Consider the following 22,140-nt stretch of genomic DNA (forward strand, 5'->3'; position numbering starts at 1 on the left):
TTGATGGCATCATGAAATATTTTAGCGCAAGACCCTCTTAATGGTCTACGTGTAGGTCTGATCTTAGAGGTCACAACTGCTCTGATTGAACTCCTTGTGCTGGGGGTTTGCTAAATTGTGGACATCCATCAGGGCACCATGTACTTGTCAGAGTGGAATTGTTGCTTAAATTAGAGCCTGTTTTGTACATGAATGGTTGATTCTCAATTGAACAGATTTCTCAAGACATATGGTGATCCAGAGTGCTGGTATTTAATGTAGGAGCCAAAGACTTACAAATCTTCATTGTTATCCAAACGTTATTGAAAGTTTCAGTTTAGAGGTTTATCCCTCTGAGTTGGAACCTCAGATGATAAAATGTGACGCCATAACATACATTTGTCAACGCATTGAAAATGAAAGCAAGAGAAGATTAGGTTTCCCAGAGGCCACTGAGAAAGATCAGAGAATAACCTTTGCTAGACATGGTTTCAGCATTTCCACCCACACAGAAAAGAAATACGGTTCCATTGTGTAGTCATTTGAAGTATATTTAACATTGCACCAATGACTAAACAACTAACACATTATCCCTACAAACATTAGCTATTTGCCAACAATGGACAAATCAGGCTGCTCATGGTCATTTCGGCGAGTGGTTGCGTCTGAACTATCAGATTCCTTATTTGACAGTCGGCAGCAAAGGACCTGCCACCATTTATGACGGACGTCGCTGACGTTATAAAGAATTGGGTTCAAAGCGGAATTGGCAAAAGTGAACGTCATGATCCAAAAGAAGAGGGTGGATGAAATGGTGAAGTCTTTCTTAAAGTTCCGGACAGCGATTAGGAGAACGGTTATGACGATCGGGCTCCACATCACAAAGAAGGAGAACATCAGGACCATCAAAGTCCGGAAGAGTTTGTAGTCCTTCTGGGACACCAGCAGCTCTTGGCTTTCAACGTGAGCCATGCTTGCGGTTAGATTTCTTCTTGTTTCCTTTGTGATCTGCAGCCAAAGAAAAGCAACCATTATTAGATGTAAAAGAAATTGATCAGAAATTACTTTGTCTCTGTAATTATGACATGCTGTTCATAGCATTACTATCAGTACAGTTATGCATTCTTTGCATCACTGTTCATCCTTAGAAGCTCCTACAACTTCACCACTCATCTTAATCCACTGAAAAACAGGCTTTTCCCTCACAGCATCAAAGCCCTATAGCTTAGGCCTTCATACTCCTATAGCCCAACTGAAGGCCCTTCCTCATTTTACGTCTATCTTCCCTACACAGCATAGCCAAGCCACACCCATTGTGGCACACTCGAGAGCAGGTTGAGACCCCCCATATATTTGCAGCAAAAACTACCACAAGAGAAAAAAGAATTCGAAAAAATCCACCACGAACAAACACATTAGAACAAGTCACCCAAATCCAAAAAAACTGACAGGCAAAGGAGCTGATGTTGGACTTATAGGACTTATAAGCTCTGTGAATCATACTGAAGATGTTAAGTGCAGAGGTTGAATTAATGGAGTTAGAAGAAGAGAATACACTGTCTAATGTTGAGGCTATAAGTGCATTACCAATCGATAACTCACTTTTGAAGCTTTGTTTAAGTCTCCCGAAAGAAACTATAAGTGCTACTACTTTGACCTCTCTGACTACACTAAATGTTCCTGAAGAAACAGAGATGTCTAAAGTTCCCGATTCTATGATCAACTTATCTAAGTGCCCAGATTCAGTCAAAATTGCAGAAAGAGTGTATGCATCACCTGCACTTAGTTCCTCCTTCTCATCGGTTTCTACAGAAGAGGAAATATACTCTGAGACAGAAAAGCTCATTATATTAAAGGTGGTTTTGGCCATAGGTAACAACTTACACAACAAACAACTGATTATAAAGGAGGGCTTGGCATGCCCGGTTGACACTGTTCTTGATGGCGCTCAGAATAAAGGGGATGATAAGTCTGGCTCTCCAAAAGTGGATGATTCACATATGGAAGTAGGAGAATAAGTAACCATTGTAAGTACAAAGGACAGTAACGAGGAAGACAGAAATACAAGTTTTGAAAGAGTTCATGAGATACAAAATGATATATCAAATAATGACCATCCTCAACATTAAAACATCTGGAAATGAATACATAGACAAAGGCAGGACAAAGCCATTGGACCATCTGTAAAGGCAAGGAAACTAGTTATGACTGAAAAGAAAGTCGCCTTTACGTCATCATATGCTTTGGCGAATAATATAGTGAATGATATGATCTGTAAGGAAACGCCTACTCACTTTGTAATAGAACATGTGGATGGTTTAATTTCGACTGCTAAAACTATAAAGGAGAACTCACTGCTAAGAGCACCAACTGATATCATTAGAAAAAAATCATATTTCAAATTTAGATGCATGGCTGTGTAGAAACCCAGTACCGACATGACAATATCTGGGAGAAACAAACCTCAGATTATTGATCAGCATTTGGTAACAGAGGACATTATTGAAAGTGTAACAATTATGATGCCCATTGATAATAACCAACCACTGGATTGCCCTATATTTAATACCTAATAGGATGCACAAAACTTTGGAAGAACAATGGGTTATGAAATATCTATACAGTAAAATTAGGACATAGGAACCAGAGGCTTTGATGGATAGTCCATTTTTGAACCATGGAAATGTAGTGTCTATTTTACATGCATGTGAGCGTTTAAGAGTTATCACTGCTAAGGACCTTAAACTGGTAGAAGTCCCCCATTCTGTGGGCGATACGAATTGGGCGGTTATCCATTTAGCGTCCCCTCTATTGGTGGAAATGATCATGAGTCATGATGATGCTTTAAAGGTTTGGGGATATATAGTTGAAAGAAAACAAGATCCATTCACAGGTAAAAAAAGTAAACCAAGTAATATTGTCGAACAGGCGCCTGTGGTGTCTCCATGGGATATTGAGGCACTTGCAGGGAAAGTGTTGGCAGTTATTAGTAGGGATTTCCAATTCAAACAAGATAATGGGAGACAGTACCAGGTGGATTTGGATTTGGATTCTGTGGCATGATTGTCATCAGTAATATCTCTGTGTATGACGTGGATGAACTGGAATACAAGAGGATTTAGATCATTCATACGCAGTAAAGAGGGTCTGTTGTTTCTTCTTTCCTCAGATATTTTTTATATTACAAGAAACATGGATTGTTGAGTCTCATCAAATGGATGGATATAAGATTGTACAGATAAAGGCGAGACATAATGGAGTGGGAAGACCCTCTGGGGGATTAATGATTGGAGTTAGGAATTTCATCCCTTTAGAGGAATATGACTGTGATGACAGTATGTTAAACATTCAAGCTGTTATAATAACTATCACTGAGAATGTGAAAAGAAGTAAATACTGAGAGTTTATGTATATAACCCCCTTGATGATATTATGACTAACGATACTATCAATGCATTAGAAGTGATCTTGGATAGATGGATACATGAGAATCCTGTTGGCCGGTATGTATTGGTGGGGGATTATAACTATAAGAGATCCCCAGATATTCAGGAGAACAATAATTTCCTTTCGAAGCTGGTATATAACTTATCTGGAGTGGATATGTTGTTTCCATGTTGAGGCCAATTAGTTAATACATCAGATTGCTGGATTGCCTTAATATTAATCTATGATCTGATCTTAAACAGCAGGGTAACACAGATTCCTTGCTATATACTTGGTATAATGGAAATAAACATTTGAGGATAGATTATGTTTTGGTATCCAGAGATATGCAGAAACTTGTTATTGAATATAAGCAAATACCTACTTGACATAGCGATCATGCAGAATGTTGTTTTACCCTTTATCATGATACAGTAAAGAAAAATAGATTGTGTGGTATTTATCATTTCAATGTTGTGGGCAATAGTCACATGGTCTGAAAACAACACTTTTGCTTTTAATGCATATATTATAGATAATGGATTTTAGGATGGTTCCTCCAATTTTAATTGTATATCTGAATTTGAGACCCTTGTTGAAAGTTCCTTAACTTACGTAAGTAAGATACAGAAAGGTTTCTTGTGGCATAAGATTGGGAGAATCTGTAAAAATGATATGGCAATGGTACATAGAAAGAAAACTCTGAAGGCTGAAATTAGAAAGGCCAATAGAGAGTCTTAACGGCTCAAGAAAAAAGTGCTATAATCTCCCATTTTAAGACTAGGCACAAACATTGGCTCGGGGTATATAAGGGATCTGTTGCAACTGCACAGTGGTACTTGATGTTCAGATTCTTAAGAACTAATGATACCAAAAAATGTTGGTCTTTGATAAAGCGTGATTGTGACCTAAGTAGTGAGGTAAAGGAGATTAGCCCGATACTTGAAAGTATATGGGTTAAATATCTAAATGAGAAGTACTGTAATAACTGTGAAAGCATTGGAACTGACTAAGAAGACGGTGGGATGCCTAAGGTTATTGGGAATCACTTGCGAGGATATTGAAAGTGTCAATACGAAAATTAAGCCGTCTAAGGCACCTGGCTCTGATGGTCTGGCGAATGTGCTAATTGAACAGAACGTGCCATTATGGACCTCTATTATATATAGTGTTTTTAAGATAGTTGAGACCACGGGAAAGGTACCGAGTAGTTAGACCAAATCTATTCTAATACCTATATACGAAAATGTCCTCTGGTTAATCCAGGTAATTATCGAATGTTGGCAATGCATGACTCAGTTGCCAAAGTCTTTTCAGTGTTTTTACTTCAGAGAATTAATGACTGGATTAGTAGTGAAAACATACTGGGAAGCCATCAAACTGGATTTAGGAAGGGAGTAGGAACAACTACTAACCTATGAGTATTGAAACACTGATGCGAAAAACATTGTGCACCAGGGGTATGGTGAAATATATTGCATTCGTAGACTACAGAAGCTCAATCAATACCGTCGACTGCCATATATTATGGGAAAATGTGCATCTGCGGGGTCTTGATCTGGTAACATTATACTTTATAAAACTGTTATAATAATAATCATTCTTTATTGTGATATAGTTCAGTCAAGAACTTTACACAAAGCATTCCATATACAACAATCAATCAATCATCACAATTCCTTAAAATCAGCATAAAACATGAAGCATAACACATACTAAGAGTAATAGAACACATGTACATATGTATATAGATCAGCATCTATAGTGCTAATTACATTACATTAAAATTCAATGCTTCCATTTGTATTCCTTGCCAGATTTCAATTTCTCATCAGTCTGACTATTTGATTCACAATATTCGCAAAGTTCACAGTTCACAATGGTTAACAATGTTTAGATTGCCAAAATATGAAAAATCCTAAAAATATGTACATGCAAGAGTGTTATAAGCATAAAATAATTATCAAATTTTTGCAATTTAAATAGCTAAATGATTACAACTGTCTTGGCCCCTTCTATTAGACTTACAGGGGGCATCATTTGGAGAAAACAGTTACTAGAGTATGTTCCATAGACGTCAGTTTGTTTAATTGATAACCAACTTGTCCTCAGTCTTACATCCATTGTCACCTAAGGCATACCATTATCAATCGACTACAACCCTCATCCGGCCTTGCCCACCAATGGGTAGAAAAATCAGGAAGGGGGGCCCCCTTGGTCTAATAATGTTCGAACATTGCGCCACACTCGTAGCAAAGCAATTTGCATTGCAGTGGAGTCAGGGTTCAAACAATAGTCCCAGAATCAAAACTGTTATATTGTGGCACTAAAATACAACTCAGGTTGAACCAAGAAGGGGTACTGACCACAGATATTAAAACTAATGTTGGCTTAAAACAAGGTGGTACTTTGGCCCCTACATTGTTCAACCTGTATGTCATGGATCTGAAGAAAGAACTTGCAAATTGTCATAATTTTCCTCCCCGCACTGGTTCCCATTATGTTGGCTGTCTTATGTATGCAGATGACAGCATCCTCGTAAAGTCTGCAGTTATAATGCCCACTGGTGAATTGACAAAGGGACCGAGCAAGAGAATCCTCCTGTCCAATACCCTGTGGCAGTACATTACTAAATGTTTCAATGATTCTATTTCCTGAACAAACAGTCTGCAGACTCTCATCTCCAGAGGAATCCCCAGTTAGGCCCCATTACTTCCAACGTCGGCAGGCAGTTAAGTCTAAACTTTAGGTACCACTGTCGGAGTCTAGCTGACGGGAATATATTGACATATAGGTGTTCCTTTTAAATATATTATAACAGAGCACATCCCTAAGATGAAAACATCTATGTTACTATTACGCCTTGAACAACTTCCCAATTTTAGATGGATAGGAGCTTGGAAAAAATGTCCATTTGATAGTAGGCACATTCAGGAACACGTACAGAAAACGAGGCAACAAGACCATTTTGACCATGGAAATCCTTCCATATAAATTAAAGGGAAGCCCCATCCACCTCCCAACCACCACCCTAGTCTGCTCCAACACCCTCCTGTAATTTCATCGATACAAAATCTCCTGGGAGCGAGCAATGTCAATCCCCATGTACCAGGTGTAGTCCATGTGCCACTGGAAATTCATCCCATCATCATATTGGTCAGTGTGGCCTGTCAGCAATAGAAGTACAGATTTCGTGGTGTTGATTTTCAGCCCAGAGAAAACCCCAAACCCTGACACATCTGCCATGATCGGAGATACTGAACATAAATTAACATATCATCTGCATATAAAGTCACCACCAGCTTATGGCTGCACAGCTGCACTCCTCTTTGTAAATGTTTGTCTCTGATCAATTCAGCAAGCGGTTCAATTGCCAATGCGAATCCATGTTCTCCGACTCATCACAACTGACAGAGTAAGAGAACTATTGACTCTAATCCTGGCATTGGGTGACGCATATCGTAGGGAGACCATCGCCATGAACGTCTTCCCCATCCCCATCAGCACTGCAAAAAGAAAAAGCCATTCCACTGAATCAAATGCCTTTTCAGCATTCAACAGCACAGCCACTACAGAATCTTCCTGCCTCACTGCTGGCATCAAACCAAATATGCGTTGCAACCGATAAGAGGATGAATGCCCTGGGATAAAACCAGATTGATCCGATTTAACGCATTCATACATCGGTGGTACCAATCTTGTAGCTAACAGTTTGGCCAGTATCTTATTGTCAAGATTAATGAGTGAGAAAGGTTGTTATTAGGAGCATTGATCTTCATCTTTCCCAGGTTTCAACAATATAATGACCACCACTTCCCGCATAGATTCCGATAACTTCTGATCTAGTACACCCTGCTGATACACCTGGAACAGTTGGGGGGCCAAAATCGGTGCAAACTGCATATAAAACTCTGCTGTAAGGCATCCTGCCCAGGAGCCTTCTCTGACGACAAAGCCTCAATCGCCTGCAGGATTTCCTGTATCGTAATGGGTTGGTGCAACCACTTTCTTTCCTCGGCACTACACCAGTATAATGCCACTTGATCAAGATATTGATCTCTCTCAGGAGGGGACACCTGAATCTGCAAGGAATAGAGGCGTGTGTAAAAATCATAAAATTCCTGAACAATCTCTCGGTCTGTACATTCCAAACATCCCTGCATATCTCTAAGAGCCGTAATGTACGCACCAGGAGTATCAACCCTAGCCGCTCTCACCAGAAATCTACCAGGGTGCTGACCTTTTCCATACTGCCTAACCGCCACTGGTCTCGCAAGGAATTTTGCCTCCCTCTGGGCTGCCATACGAAACATTTACAATTCGTAAGTGAAGAAATAGTTGATGTATACAAATGTAGCTTTCAAACCTGAGGCATCAATCACCACAAGGCAATTCACAACTTGTGCACACCCTGGAACATAACACACATACAAACTAATACATACAACCAAACCTTTGAAAAAAGTCAGATGCATAAACCAACAAGCAACATCAGAGGCCAATGACTGACAGATGATAACAAACAAGGTCCAGGCGCCTGCAATTACATGAAAACGGGGACACGAGGCCAGAGCCCAAGAAGCAAAGCAGGGAGCAGCATACACCAGGCTGTTCTCATCAAAAGGCATGTGCAGGAGCTGATGGTGATATCTGAGTGAGTCATCTGGCCCTGGCAGACCAGAGGGAGGTTGTGAGGTGTCATCTGGCTTAGAAGAGAAGTGAGAGGAGCCTGGTCAACCTGGACAGCCAGATGCATGGTATGAGTTGACTGTGCAGCACAAATTAGTGAACAAATTATTTTGAGAACATTTGGACTCACTATATTAGAAGTCAATTGCTTTCTTTCTCCCCACCTACCGCACTCACCTTGTGCAAATACAAACATGGCACCTTATTCTGAAATGTGTCCTGTTCTTTTTAACATCAGAGGTTCACACTGACCTCCCACACCCCAGCCCCAACACACATCTTCACCCCAAAAACTATCTCCCTCAACACACCAACACCCATATTGCCCCCAGACCCAACAGTCCTACTTGTCCAAAGTAGTCTGTGCAATACCTCTTGCGGGGCCGCTTGGCTTGGCTTGGTTCGGTGGAGAGAGAAGTGGGGGCAGCAATCTGTGAGGACCTCATAAGGGAGTTCGTGGACACAAGAAGGGTGGGGATGCACCTGGTGGGTTGGTCTTTCAGCACCAAGTGGTGTCCCACCAGCCCCTCGAGGTGGGATGTTCTGCCATGGGCAGTGCCTGTAACAGCAGTATCATTATCATTTGTGCCGTAAAATATGGCACTGTGATGATGATGATGATGATGAAGATGATGGGATTCTTCCTGTGAGTCCCATTCCATTAGGATGCTGTGGGGCCTCTGCTTCTCCCCTCTTACTTTCCTCCCCATTGGAACAGCCTCCTTGGGTACAATGTGCTGGAGGACATCCACAGATACTGTCAATGGGACTGGCAGTGGAGGAGGTATGTATACAAGATATTGAGTAGGGACGCATTGGCAGGCGGAGTCCAGGATTGTATCCACCTGTTGCATGCTATCTGGTCTCTGGCAGTTGCTGCAGCGGTGAGAACAATGGCAGGAGCATTGTCAGTGGTCACAGCCACAGGAGTGGTGACAGTGGACGAGGAGGTGGTGCATGCGGCCATAGTTGCCATGGTAATGGTAGCAGTGGGGTTAGTAGCAGTGCTAATGGCCGGGTGCGGGTGACAGCCCATGCAGCTGGTGGTCTCACACTCCCAGAGGCTGCATGCTGCTGGCCAATGGTCCCCACTGTTTCATTGTTGGTTTCTCTGGTGGCACACGTTGGACAGGCAGTTGCCACATAGTTGGTGTACATCATTGTTTTGGACAAACCTGCCACACATGGCATTTAGAAGCCTAGCAGTGCCTCATGGAAGGTGCCCATTGTGGGCTAGATGTTCGTTTTGCACACCTCATATCTGGCTGCCACGCTCTGTGACTTGCCAACATCTAAATGATCAAGATTCTGTATACGTTTTACTTTATTACTGATGTCATATATCTGTACAAAAGGACGGCGATGGTTCAGTGGCACTTGTAGATGGAAATGTGGGACTTTTATTGGGACTGAGCAAGAGGGGGGCTACCTTAGAAATATTGTGGATGATTCTGATCATATAATTTCCCAAGCTAACACCATGTTACTTTGGTGCCAATTAGTGGTATATATCCACTCCCCTGCATGCTTTTGGCCAGGTGATTGAAATATGCCCAATATGTTTTCTACGTTTCGGTGGCACGGCTAGTGGGTGAGGTGTTGACCCAAGGGCCATTGCATGCAGGCAAGAATAATTTTGGTCAGCCTTTCACAGTGTGCTGTAGAACCTGAAGTGCCCCTTACTATTCTTTTGTTGTGCACTCTATGTCCCCCACTCTGGCAGGTGAGTTGCAGGGTTGGGTGGAACAGATGCTTATCTATATGGCATAGGTTCTGATAAACATATTGGCATGTTAGGTGAACTAGTGATGGTCAAATATAGTTATATTATTCCCGCCGCCGGCTGCAGATGTTCGTTTTACCACTTCCTGGTATCTAATACTTGAGATCCCACCAATGGCAATGTCGGACTGGGCCCTCTCCTTCCAGTCGTAGGAAAGCTTCCTCCTTCTACGACCACACTCTCCCGTCCCACTGGTGCTCTGGCCCCAGAGAGTGGGCTTGGCGCTTGAAGTCATTTCACCCCTTTTTGACCCTTTTGATAGTACAGCTGGGTCCTCTGGTCAGTGATTGTCTTCATATTGTGGTCACAAAGCCGGGGTGCCTCTTTTGCCACCTGTTTTGCGAGCACCTCCAGCTCCTCATCAAATAATGTCACTTTAAACTGTCACACCGCCTGCTCCACCGGTGCCTATGCATTCCCTCCCGATTGGGATATGGACACTAATTTTGCCTGGATGGCTTCAGGAAAAGGGTGATATCTTTTGCAATTATCTTTTTTCCAAAAGGCCTTTGCAGGGCTTCTGCTTCCTAGTGCATGCAGTAACGCTCTTTTTTTGTAAATTCTGCACGCGGTCCCATTTACTGAATGAAGACTTTTTGGATTCTCATCCGTTACTCCTACAGCATTAGATTGTTCATAAAGAAGCAGATGTGCTCACAATCCGCCGACATTGACCGTATTTACTGCCTGCAGACTTTTCTGGGCGAGATCCACTAAACCTATGAGAGCCAAAATGTTTGTACTGATCCTGACACAGAGATGTTTGGCAGCCATCCTTATCAGCCTGCTTGGTTAGTGCAGGATCTGAAACCTCAACAAACAATCAAATGCACAGTCATGCAGAGTTAATGTTAAAGATCATTTACACCACGCACTATCACCACTGTAGTGGTTCCCTGGTGCTCTGGCAGATCTGAAAGGATAGAGTGTGGGATGGGTTAGTAGGGCATAGCGGAAAGAGTTATAGTTAGAGTTGTGATGTCCTGTTGACAGCTTCAGTTCGTTATGCACCGTTCGCTAAGCTTGGGTGTGATTTGCGGCTCGGTAGATTCCCATGTGCTGTTGTGCGGGACTATGTGTGGTTTCTTTTATTGTTGCAGTGTAGTGAAGTGCATGCAGATTGCTGTGAAGAGAAAAGGTTGTTTTTGTTTAATGTTTAAGAGGTGTCTGTGGAACTTGAGGTTTTAGGGTTGGGTTAGTTGGGCTTTTCTTACCTCCTTGCTTCAAGTACTGTGCTTAGCGTCCCTGCCCTTGCTGTGTGCTGGGTATTTTGTAGCGGTTCATTCCCTGGGTTCTGTGCATGGTGGTGGCTATCCTCTGTAGCTAGTGGTCTGTGGGCATGATGTGGTGAAGGCCTCCCCCCAACCATGGGAGGAGATAGCTATGGTTTAAGAGCTTGCGTTTTTTGTTTGCCATAGGATGTGCCTACCATTGCCTCCCCGACCTCCTTGGACGGGATTACCACCCTCCACGGACCAGGCGCTCTAAGGCCTCTAGGGGTGCCAGTTATTGGGCAATGCTCCACCATCGGCAGCTATAGTGCCTGTCCCTAGGGTGATGTCTGAGGTGGGGGTATTCTTTGGGGTGGGTCTTTTCTGGGATTCTTCCTTGGCTTCTTTCTTCTTTGTATGCTTGCTGCAGTGTGTTCTGTGTCTTTTTCTTTCCTAGTTGTTCCCGTCTGATTCTGAGTTTAATAGCCAGGTTTTAAGTAGTTTTCTGAATTTTAGGTGATCCTTTGTATTGCGTATTTCTTTCCGGAGGCTGTTCCAAGTTTTTGCTGCCAGGTGGAAGAATGATGAACCCCCAAGTTTTTTGCTAGTGTAAGGTTTGGGTCTTAGGCGAATGTCGTTGCTTGATCTGAGTGGTCTTAACGGTAGGTAAATGGTTATTTTTTTTTGTAGGAATTCTGCTCCTTGGCCATGGATTGCTCTGTGCGTTTTATACATTGTTTTGAACGTGATTCATTGTTTGACAGGCAGCAAATGTAACATTTATAGCACTGGGGTGATGTGGTCCCTTCGTGGCAGTCTAAGGAGAAGTCTGCATCTGCAGTTTGGATACATTGCAGTTTCTTTAGCAGGCAATCTGGCATTCCGAGGTATAAGCTATTGGCATAGTCTATTCTGGACATGATGAGGGAGATGATGGTAAGTGTTTTGTGGGTGAAGGAGGGGAATGGTAGGATCCTTTTTACTGTGTGCAGGAGGAAGAACCATTTCTTGATTACTGTGTTTACTTGTGGTTCTAGAGTTAGTTCTCCAAGGTTTTTGACTGTTTTCAATGGTGTTAGTGCTGTTCCTAGTTCTGTGGGCCTAGGGGTGTAGTGGTTGTTTTCCTGGCTTTGGGCTACAACCATTATTTCTGTTTTGCCCGGATTGAATTTGAAGCTGTTTGTGTTCATCCATTCATAGGGTTCTTGTGGATATTCTTCCAGAGTTGTGTTTTTTTCTTGTGCTTCTTTCATTTTGTAGGTGATTTGCCTGTCATCTGCTTAGTTGTAGCATGTAAAGCTGTGTCTTTTTATGAGCTTGATTAATGGGGTCAGGTAGATATTGAAGAGCAGTGGGAATAGGGACGATCCTTGTGGTATGCCACAGTTGGTGTCCGTTGGAGTGGATTTAAAAGGTTTAATCCAGACGGCTTCCATTCTATCAGTTATGAATGATTTAATCCAGAGTAGGGCTAAATCAGTGATTCCTATTTCTTCTAGTCTTTTGATGAGGATATCATGGCTGACTGTATCGAACGCTGCAGAGAGGTCCAGTAGTATTAGAACTGAGTATGCATTTGTCTTTAGATCATCCCAGAGTGAGGGGAGTGCCGTCTCAGTCCCTCTCTTAGGCATAAAGCCGACTTGTGCTTGGTCTAGCAGCTTGTGTTTTTATATGTGCTCCTGTGTTAGTCCGTACACTTAGGTTGCAAGTAGCTTTGCTGGGGGAAAGGGGTTTTTTCAGATAGGTCTGTAGTTATAAAGGTCTTCCGTGTTGCCTGTCCTTGTAGAGTGGTTTGATGTAGGCTGATTTGAATGATTGCAGTACTTTCACTATTGCGAATCATAGGTTAAAAAGGTTTCTGTAGCATTCCAGAGGTGTGCCCTGTGTGAGGATTGATTTGTAGATATCTGGAGGGCAGAGGTCCATGGGGCAGCCTGCTTTATTGCTATTTCTTACCGGCTTGATGAATGTCTCTACTGGTATTTGGGGGAAGCTTTGGAGTTTGTACTGACATTCCATGGCTGGCGTTGTGGGTTGAGTGATTTGGTTGATGGGTCTGCTTAGTATGATTCGGTGGATGCCACTGATTTTATTTTTAAGTGGTCTGCGAGGTTGTTGCATAGTTTCAGTGATGGTACAAGAGTGTTGTTGCAACCAATAGTTCTTCATTTCGTTTATTATGTTGAACAGTTCTATTTGGGTGTTGCTGTCTTTGGTGATTCGGTTGTCGTAGTGTTTCTTTTTGGCCTTTTGAATTTCCTTTTTGTATGATCAGATTCGTCCTTGATATTGTGATTGTTTTGCCTGGTCGTATTTTTTCCCTCCATTCTAGTTCCAGTTTCTTGTTGTTTCTTTTCATGGCACTAAGGAGGGGAGTAAACCATTTTGCCATTGCTCTCTTTCATGATGGGGTGAAAGGTTTTTCCTGGGAGATGTTGTTGATTGTTTCAGAGATCCATTTATGAAGTAGGTCTGTTTTTCCATTGAGTTCGGCTTCATCCAGGTTGTGGTTGATGGTTTTGTGAGTTCAAGTTGTTCTATTAAGTTGCTACCCTTGATCGTCTTCCAGTTTCTTTTCATGACAGTCAGACGTTTTTGGGCCGGTTGGTTCCTTTAGTAGGTAGCATGATCACAAATGGCATGATGAGGTGGTCACTCCAGAGTATCTGTATTGGTGGTGCAGTGGTGATAAGGTTTGTGTTTGGCAAAGATTGCATCAAGCGTGTGGCCTGCTGTTTTTGTTACTCCTTTAACCAATTGATATAATTTCATCGCTTGAGTTGCTCGACGAGTTTGCGTTTTCTTCTCCAAACCAGACGTTGAAGTCCCCAAGGATTATCAAGTGTTCATGTTCGATGGCTAGGTTGGTGATGGCTTCTGTGAAGATGTCAACAAATGCTGCATCGTATGGCAGTGGTCTGTAAACCAGATAGAATTTGAAGTTTGTTTTGGGGTTCACTGTCAAGTGAAGGATTAGGGATTCAGTTTTATTTTTTTTTAAATTCGTCTTTTTATTAGTTTTCAAAATAAAAGTTTGACAATCATATACAGGCATTTACATCCGAACGGTTAGGTACAAAAAATTTTTTATATCACTTTGGTAGGAAAACAGTGTATAAAACGTTTGGGATCTGATGCACATCGCATAAACTTTGAATAGGTTCATCAAACCCAATTACCCCTACCATCCCTCCTCCCCGCTTGCACATAGTACCGTCTGAAGGGCTGGAAGAAACCAGTATCTATCTCCGAACCACTATTAACTACCTGATATAGGATTCATAGACATATTAGAACTTGCAAGTTTGGCCTAGCAGCGAGACTCAGCCATCAACCAAAATGCCTCCAGACATTGTAACGCTTTGCACACGTTTTTTATATCACATATTTAGCCCGAAACTCCGACCATGCATTCTCTACTGAGGTGCGATCTCCATGTAGGACCGCCGTGAGGTTGTCCATTCTATATATATTCAAGGCAACACTCAGCCATTCAGTCTTTTTAGGGAGCCTTGCTCTTTTCCACACCATGGTGAGGCACGCTCGAGCGGCCAGCAGTAAACCCAAAACCATTTTAGGTGCTTTCTTAATTGTGTCTTCTGTTTCAACCAAGCCAAACAAGATCAGAAATGGGTTTACCTCTCTGTCCTCATCATCCAGCTCCTTGATCCAACTGAGGACCTCCGTCCAGTAGGCTTGGACCACCTCACACCCCCACCACATATGCCAGTAATCTGCCCTTTTTCCACAGCCCCTCCAGCAATGTGGGCTTATTCCTTGATACATTTTGGACAACCGGACCGGGTCATATTGCCATCTGTATAACAACATAACGGCATGCAATTTATATTGGCATGATATGGAAGATTTCGCTGTCCTTCTGCAAATTTGGAGCCATAGCTTTTGCGAAATCTGCCTTCCCATGTCTGATTCCCACCTGTTCCTCAGTGTGTGTGATGGTGTGATATCAACCTTAATCAGCGCTGAGTACATTGCACTTATCAAGCCCTTTGAACCCGTACGTGTGTTGAGAATGCTTTCAAAAGGGGTGAGATGCCTTTGTAGTTGTTCCTTCCATACCGCCCTTGTCATCATCCCCTTGAGTCTGAGATATAGAAAAACCGAGAGTGGGCCTATGTTGAGAACCTCCTGTAAGTCCTGAATTGCAATAAAGGCACCATCTCTCCAGAGTTGACCAGCCCTCTCTAATCCCGCATCGTAGCATGTCTCGAAGCTCCCTGGTTCTGGGATAGCGTCCCGAATCCCCGGTGACCACAGGTGTCCAAGGGGAGATGGCCAGGTTTTTACTCGCACCATTTTCCTGCCTGGTGTCCAGATTGCCCATATTGTTCCAATAATAGGGTGGTTTTTAACACTATTTCGCAATTGGGGCCCCGGAACCCATAGCCATTCGCTTAGAATGAATGGCCGGAGATGGTAGATGTCTAGGGCTATCCACTGTGACTCTGACTGTTGCCTGATGTGCGGGACAAGGACACATAGTTGAGCTGCCATGTAATACGCTTCTATATCCGGGAGGCCCACTCCCGCGTTGTCCTTCCGGAGCTCTAGCAAGGATCTGGGGACTCTCGGCTTCTGGCCCTGCCACAAGAAGGCTGAGAGGGTTTTTCTCATGCACGTAAAGTATTCTTTGGGCATTTTAATGGGGAGCATTTGGAACAAGTAAAGTAGTTTAGGGAGAATCACCATTTTTATTGTATTTAATCAGCCCAGCCAGGAGATGGTGAGTCTGGACCACCTTTGGATGTCCTTTTGGAGGGAGAGCGATAGTGGGGGAAAGTTAGCCTCATAAAGGGAGTCAAGGTCTCGGGTCACATTAATACCCAGATATCGAAGCGTGGTGAGGCTGACCTTTACTCCTAAGGGAGTGAATCGATCTGCCTCAGAGTCTCGCCTTTTGTCAAGTGGAAGGAGGATCGACTTTCCGGTGTTGATTTTAATGCCAGCCAGTTCCCCATATTCTTCGATGATGCTGATCGCGGCCGGGACAGAACTTAGGGGGTCAGTTAGGTGCAGTAGTATGTCATCCGCATAGAGGCCTAGTTTGTATTCGCAATTTCCTACCATAATGCCTTTTACCCTAGCATCTTGCCTCAATCTCTGCGCCAACGGCTCAAGAGAGAGCACGAATAGTATTGCTGACAGTGGACAACCCTGCCTCGTTCCCCTTTCCAGAGGGAACCATCGCGAATAGCCCCCGTTTACTGTCACGGATGTTGTGGGAGATGTGTACAGGGCCGTAATGGCACGGCGTAACTTCGGTCCCAACCCATTCCGGACTAGTACTCTTTCTAAGAAGTCCCAGGCAACCCTGTCGAAGGCCTTCTCAGCATCTAGTGAAAGAAGAGATGGGTCCCCTCCTATTCCCTGCGCCTCGTAGATAAGATGTAAGGTTTTCCTCATGGTGTCTGCACCCTGTCTCCCGATGACAAAGCCAACCTGATCAGAGTGAATTAATCGTGGTAAGTATTTTTCGAGTCAGGCTGCAATGACTCTTGCGTATATTTTAGCATCTATATTCAGAAGAGTGATGAGGCGGTAGGAACTACAACGCGTGGGATCTCTCCCTTCCTTCAGAATGACAGCGAGAAGGGCTTGTGAGAAGGACAGGGGCGCCTGGCCTGTTTCGAAAATGTGATTAAATAAGGATGCAAGGAAGGGGGCGATGAGTGTAGAGAAAGCCTTGTAGAATCTGGGTGTGAAACCATCGTTTCCCGGGGCCTTCCCAGTCTTTAGACGTTTGATGGCCTCTGTGACTTCTTCTTCGATAATTGGCGTGTCTAAGGATTTGGCTTCTGTGGGTGTGAGTGAGGGGATCCTAACTTCTCTAAGGTAAGTGTCAATGCTTCCTAGGGGACGGGGGGGGTCGCATGTGTATAAATCCTCATAAAAGTAGGTGAATGCCTACTGTATCCCCTCAGGAGACGTGACGATCGTATCTGTGAGGGTGTCATCAACCCTTTCAATACTGTCTACCCATCTTTCAGCTTTCTGTGCCCGAAGACGAGCCGCCAGAAGAGCATCTGCTTTATCGCCCTTTTCATAGTATTTTTGTTTTAAATATTGTAGGGTTTGGGCTGTCTTACCAACGATGAGTAGTCGGAGCTCTTCCCTGAGCCGTCTGGCTTCGGCCATGTGTTTGGGCCTGTCACACGGGGAAGATTGTACTAATTTCTGGGCTATGTGGAGCTTTTCCCTGATGTTTTTTTCTATCAGTGCACGTTCTCTCTTTTTTTGGACCGCTTCCCTAATGAGTACCCCTTTCCAGGTGGCCTTAGCAGCTTCCCATACGTGTACCTTCCCGACCTCCCCCGTATCATTGGTAAGGAATAATTGCTCAATCTCAGTTTCAAGGTTTTCCTTGAAAACCGAGTCAGTCCATAGGGAATCGTTGCACCTCCATTTGGAGTTTCGAGGGGCCAAGTCATCCCAGCACATATCGACCACGACCATGTCATGGTCTGACCACGCGGTGGGATGAATACTTGCCGCACGAAGTATTCGCAGGAGGCCGTCGTTAAGGAAGATATAATCAATACGCGTAAGCGTGTCATGTTGGAGGGAGTGGAAGGTGAAGCATCTATCTGCTGGGTGCAGGTGACGCCAACTGTCAGTGAGACCATATAGGTCAAGGGTAAGTTTAATTTCGGCTACATCTTGAGAGGTGGGTGGGTCCTGCGCATCTCCCCTAGCTTGTCTATCCATCGAACTGTCCATCCAGGTGTTAAAGTCACCCCCAAGAGCTATGTGTCCCTGTGCCATGGTGAAGACTTTCTCCGTAACCTTATGGAGGAACCTATTCTGCCCTTAGTTGGGTGCATAAAGTGTAGCCAGTGTGAAAATTGTGCCGCAAATGTTCCCCACCACCACGAGAGCCCTTCCCTCGTTGTCCGTCCACGTATCAAGAGTCGCCATCCGGAGACTTTTGCGAATAAGAATCCCCACTCCTCCTTTTTTTGTGATATTGGAGCACCAGAAAGAAGGGCCCACCTCGCGAGATGGAATAAGTATCTCCTCCCCTCTGCGGTATCTTGTCTCTTGGAGAAACAAGATGTCTATGTTCGACCGCCTAAATTCCCTGGCCACCATGGAGCGTTTTGTGGGGGAGTTCAGTCCCTTTACATTCAGTGTGCATATGCGTAGCGTGTTGTTAATGGATGCAAATGCGGGAGACATCACAGAGTTTATGTGAATATTTCAATGGCTGAATCACCTGCTTCATGGCCCTTGAGTCGATTGATAGGACGGGGCGTGATCCGTCTTTCTCAGATCGGGACCCAACATGTCCTGAGGAGGCCAGTGAGTGACCCGCCCATTGCGCCTTCGGTTCCTTCATCACCTTGCCTCGTGTTCTTCCACAGCCCCAGGTTTACCTTCCAGTGTACTATGTCTGACAGTAAGACAAGTGTTCCACCTTTATGCCGGGCATATCAGTGGCGCGCATTGGGAGTCAGATCAACATCAAGTGAGCTGAGTTACTCCACCAATTGTTAGGCGACGCTCCTGCTCCCGGGCCTCACCTTGTTATCACCTCAGTGTTTCTTTTGCGTTGTGCGGCATGATGTGAGAATCCATGCCTCCGATTAATGTTCCATATCCTGGGAATTGTTCATCCTACAGAATTTTCTGGATCCTTGGATTCTTCTCTGCCTTGGGCGCTTGGTGTGCCACTCACCCTCCTCCTTTTTGGACTCCGCAAGGGAGGAACCCTCCCCCTGGGGACCTATCAGGTCCGCTATACAGTCGGTGATGTCCCTCTCCGAGCCGAGTCTCATCGCCGAGCCTTCCGATTCAAAGGTGAGGGAGAACGGGGAACCCCATCTGTATCTAACGCCTTTGTCCTTTAGCATCTTCGTGATCGGGGAACACTTCTTCCTCAGTGCCAGCGTGAGTGAAGATAAATCCTGGTAGAGTGAAATATTGGAGTCTTCGAGTGAAAGTTGTGTGGTATTCCTGGCCTTCTCCAGGATTCTTACTCTGTCAGCGTAATTGTGAAATCGGGCCAGTACCGACCTCGGGCCTCCCGGCCTACCCCCAGCTCTGTGAATACGGTCTATTCTGGGTTCATCCACCGAATAATCCTTGAAGAGGAGCTTAAGAATCTTGTGTAGGGTCTGCTTTAGATCGAGTTCAGTTTCACCTTCTCTCTCGGGAACACCAAAGACCCTTATGTTGTTGCGGCGTTCCCTATTTTCAAGATCATCAACCTTGAGGCGTATTTCTTCTTCTTTGTGTTCTATCTCGGCGATGCAGTGATCCATTTGCGCCTCCAATGTGCTCAGAGAGGTTTGATTATGTTCGACCTGTTCCAGCCTGTCATCCATTTTGTCCATCCTTTGTGTGATTTTGTCTATTTTGCCACCAATGTCTGCTCTCATGCCTCTCATCTCGGTGAGCAGAAGTAGCGACATCCGTCTTGGTAGTCGCTGCATCAGACCCCGCCGTCGACATCTTGGACTCCGTGGAAGATTTCGAAAGTTCGATGGCTGGCGTGAACCTGTATTTTGCTAGTTTACTCTTAGGGTTCATGAAGGACGGGTCTCAGGTGGATTTGTGAGGGCTACGCCACCGGGGAGGTCATTCGAGTGTAATGCGCTTGTGCGTGTGGGCTGTTATCCCACGTTGGCCAGGAGAGGCATCGAGGCAAAGAGCTTTTGTGAAATTCGCCACCGACGAGTAGCGTCCCTCATAAGATCAGGCACCTCTTGACTCCTTCTTACATCTGGTTTCGTTTTATACTGGTGGGGGTTCGTCCCCGGCGCAGCGTAATGGAAAACTCTGAAGATAGGGGCAGCTGGGCCCAGGCAGGGTACAGCCCTCCTGGGTTCGCCACGTGCGCTAAGACCACTCCAGGTGGAAGGCCAGAACGTGTTCCCAAGCCCGGCGAGCTTTGAAGTGTGTATGTGTGGTCAGAGGAGGGTACACACCCTGACAAGCAGGGGCCCATCCCTCAATTCTTCGTCGCCCGAGGAGGTTCCGTAAGCGCCCCTTACCGCATGGCAACCGTAGTTTGTTCATCCGAATATTCTGGCCGGAATTCCCATCCTCCAGAACCCCACCCCAGCTGTGAGCTGCCTGTGCGCCTTGCCCGGGGGGGGGGGGAGTGGAAGGTGGCCCCTCAATATCGGGTCACTTATGTTCAAGGCCACTCGAGGAGGCACACGCCCCAGGTGTGGGGGCCCAACCCTCAGTCCTGGTGACCTTCCAATATGCCGGTAGATTTGGTGCAAGATCTGTTAGTGTGGCAGAGTTGAGGCACGGACTAGGTGGTGCACTGTGTATGTTGATCCGGATGCGTGGTGGGGGGGGGTATCTTCGCCCTTAGGTGCCTTTAGACTCCTATTTCTCATTCTGAACGGGGAGGGAGAGGAGGAAGTTTCGATGGAGGTGCGTGCCGCAGTGTGGGACAGTCCCTTGCCCTGTGGAGACCTTCAGACAGGGGGTGTGGGGCGACCACCTACCTTATCTCGTCGGGTGGGGCCCTTCAGGGTCCCACACAGGGACAGGGCTCAGCACGCAGCGCCTGACCCACACCGACGGGCCACGACACGAGCGGGGCCGAGGGAGGCTCCCTCAGCCATGTAGGGGCCGTCGCGCAGGTCTGCTCTCCCCTCAAACGTGTGTTCAGGCGCGGGGGTGCGCTTTCCGTTTGTTGCTGCGCACATCGTGGCCAGGGCCTCAGAACGTATATCTCGTTTTCTCAGCGAAGACTCCTCCGATTTTCTTCAGGTTTTTCCCCAGATGGAGGGTTTGCCTTCGGACGTGTCCTGCTCCGTAACCAGCCCTGGGAGGGTCATAAAAGGCTCATCCGTGCGCCCCCTGGTGGCCGATCAGGGATTCAGTTTTTAATGTTTAGTGGTTCCTTCGTTTTTATTTTCAGATGTTCTTTGTATGCTATTACAATTGCTCATCTTCTTTCTTTCCTGTTTACCTGTGAGCACTTGAAGTTGTTGTGAAGGCAGTTGTGTAGTGTGATTTTGCAGTTGACATCTGGCCATGTTTCTGTGACAAAAAGGATGTCGATATTGCTGTCGCACAGTAGGTCGTAGATCTGTGTGGCATGTTTTGACATCAACCATGCGTTGATTAGGTTCCAGTGGATCCTTTCGGCTTGGTTTAGTTTGGTTTGTAATATCGGCTTTGTCTCACGGTTGTCAGGTTGGTCTGCTTCCATGTTGCTCTCAGGATGCAATGGTTGTTCAGTGCGATCTTATTCATCATCGAGTATGTCTGCTTGCTGATTTCTTCTGATTCCTCTTCTAAATTTTGTTGTTGATGACGTAGGTATCCTCGTGTTTTTGTCATATATGGAGTGAGGTCGTTGATTTTGTTCTTCTTTCTTCTCTCTGTTTCTGTAATTTTCTGTGTGATTCCGGTATGTTTTTGGTGCGTCTAGCGACATTGGTAGTGTTGAATTGTTCTGGTGGGTTGTTAGTTGCGAGGTTTGGTGTAAGATATAGAGAATTTTCTATTCTCATGGCATTTGTTCTGCATTTGTGGTTATGTCCAATGGATAAGAGACATGGGCCCTTATTACGACCCTGGCGTTAAGTATCGGCGGTAAGTATCGGTCATTACCGGCATGGCGCAATTATCGTGTCCGTGCTGGCAATAGACCGCTAAAAGCGGCCCATTACGAGTTCGCGGGCACGAGCTTTACGCCATGCCGGTAATGAAATCCCTGCCATGCCGCTAAAGGCCGAAAAATCACATTTACCGGCATCATATGCAGTGCAAATAGCACCTCCGGCATCCTAGCTATCGGCATTAGCGGTCACTGCTAATAGCGGTAACCGCAAATAGCGGGAACCGCTATTAGCGGTGACCGTAAATAGGCGGATCCGGAAGTAGCGTCATCGCACAGGAACGGGAAAGAGCACGGCGGCCATCTTTAAAAACACAATCCATTGCCATCCACCACAACCAGGAGACATCCGACCCCCAGAACTCCCACACACTTCTACCACCACCTATATGACATCAGGATGCCAAAAGTTGTGAAGAAAAGTGGAGATCGGCTGCGCCAGG

General features: G+C 45.1%; 1 protein-coding gene across 1 annotated transcript in view; it reads right to left on the bottom strand.

Annotated features, from left to right (window-relative positions):
* Positions 1 to 233: 233 nt before the first annotated feature.
* Positions 234 to 22,140, bottom strand: part of FFAR4 (free fatty acid receptor 4) — a 151,756-nt gene continuing 129,849 nt past the window's right edge. Inside the window, exon 3 of the mRNA XM_069611354.1 lies at positions 234 to 987. Coding sequence (XP_069467455.1) covers positions 586 to 987 — 402 coding nt within the window. The 3' untranslated portion in view covers positions 234 to 585. The remainder of the gene's footprint in view (positions 988 to 22,140) is intronic.

Source organism: Ambystoma mexicanum, chromosome 8, assembly GCF_040938575.1.
Source record: "Ambystoma mexicanum isolate Mex_15411 chromosome 8, UKY_AmexF1_1, whole genome shotgun sequence".
NCBI classification, from domain to species: Eukaryota; Metazoa; Chordata; class Amphibia; order Caudata; family Ambystomatidae; genus Ambystoma; species Ambystoma mexicanum.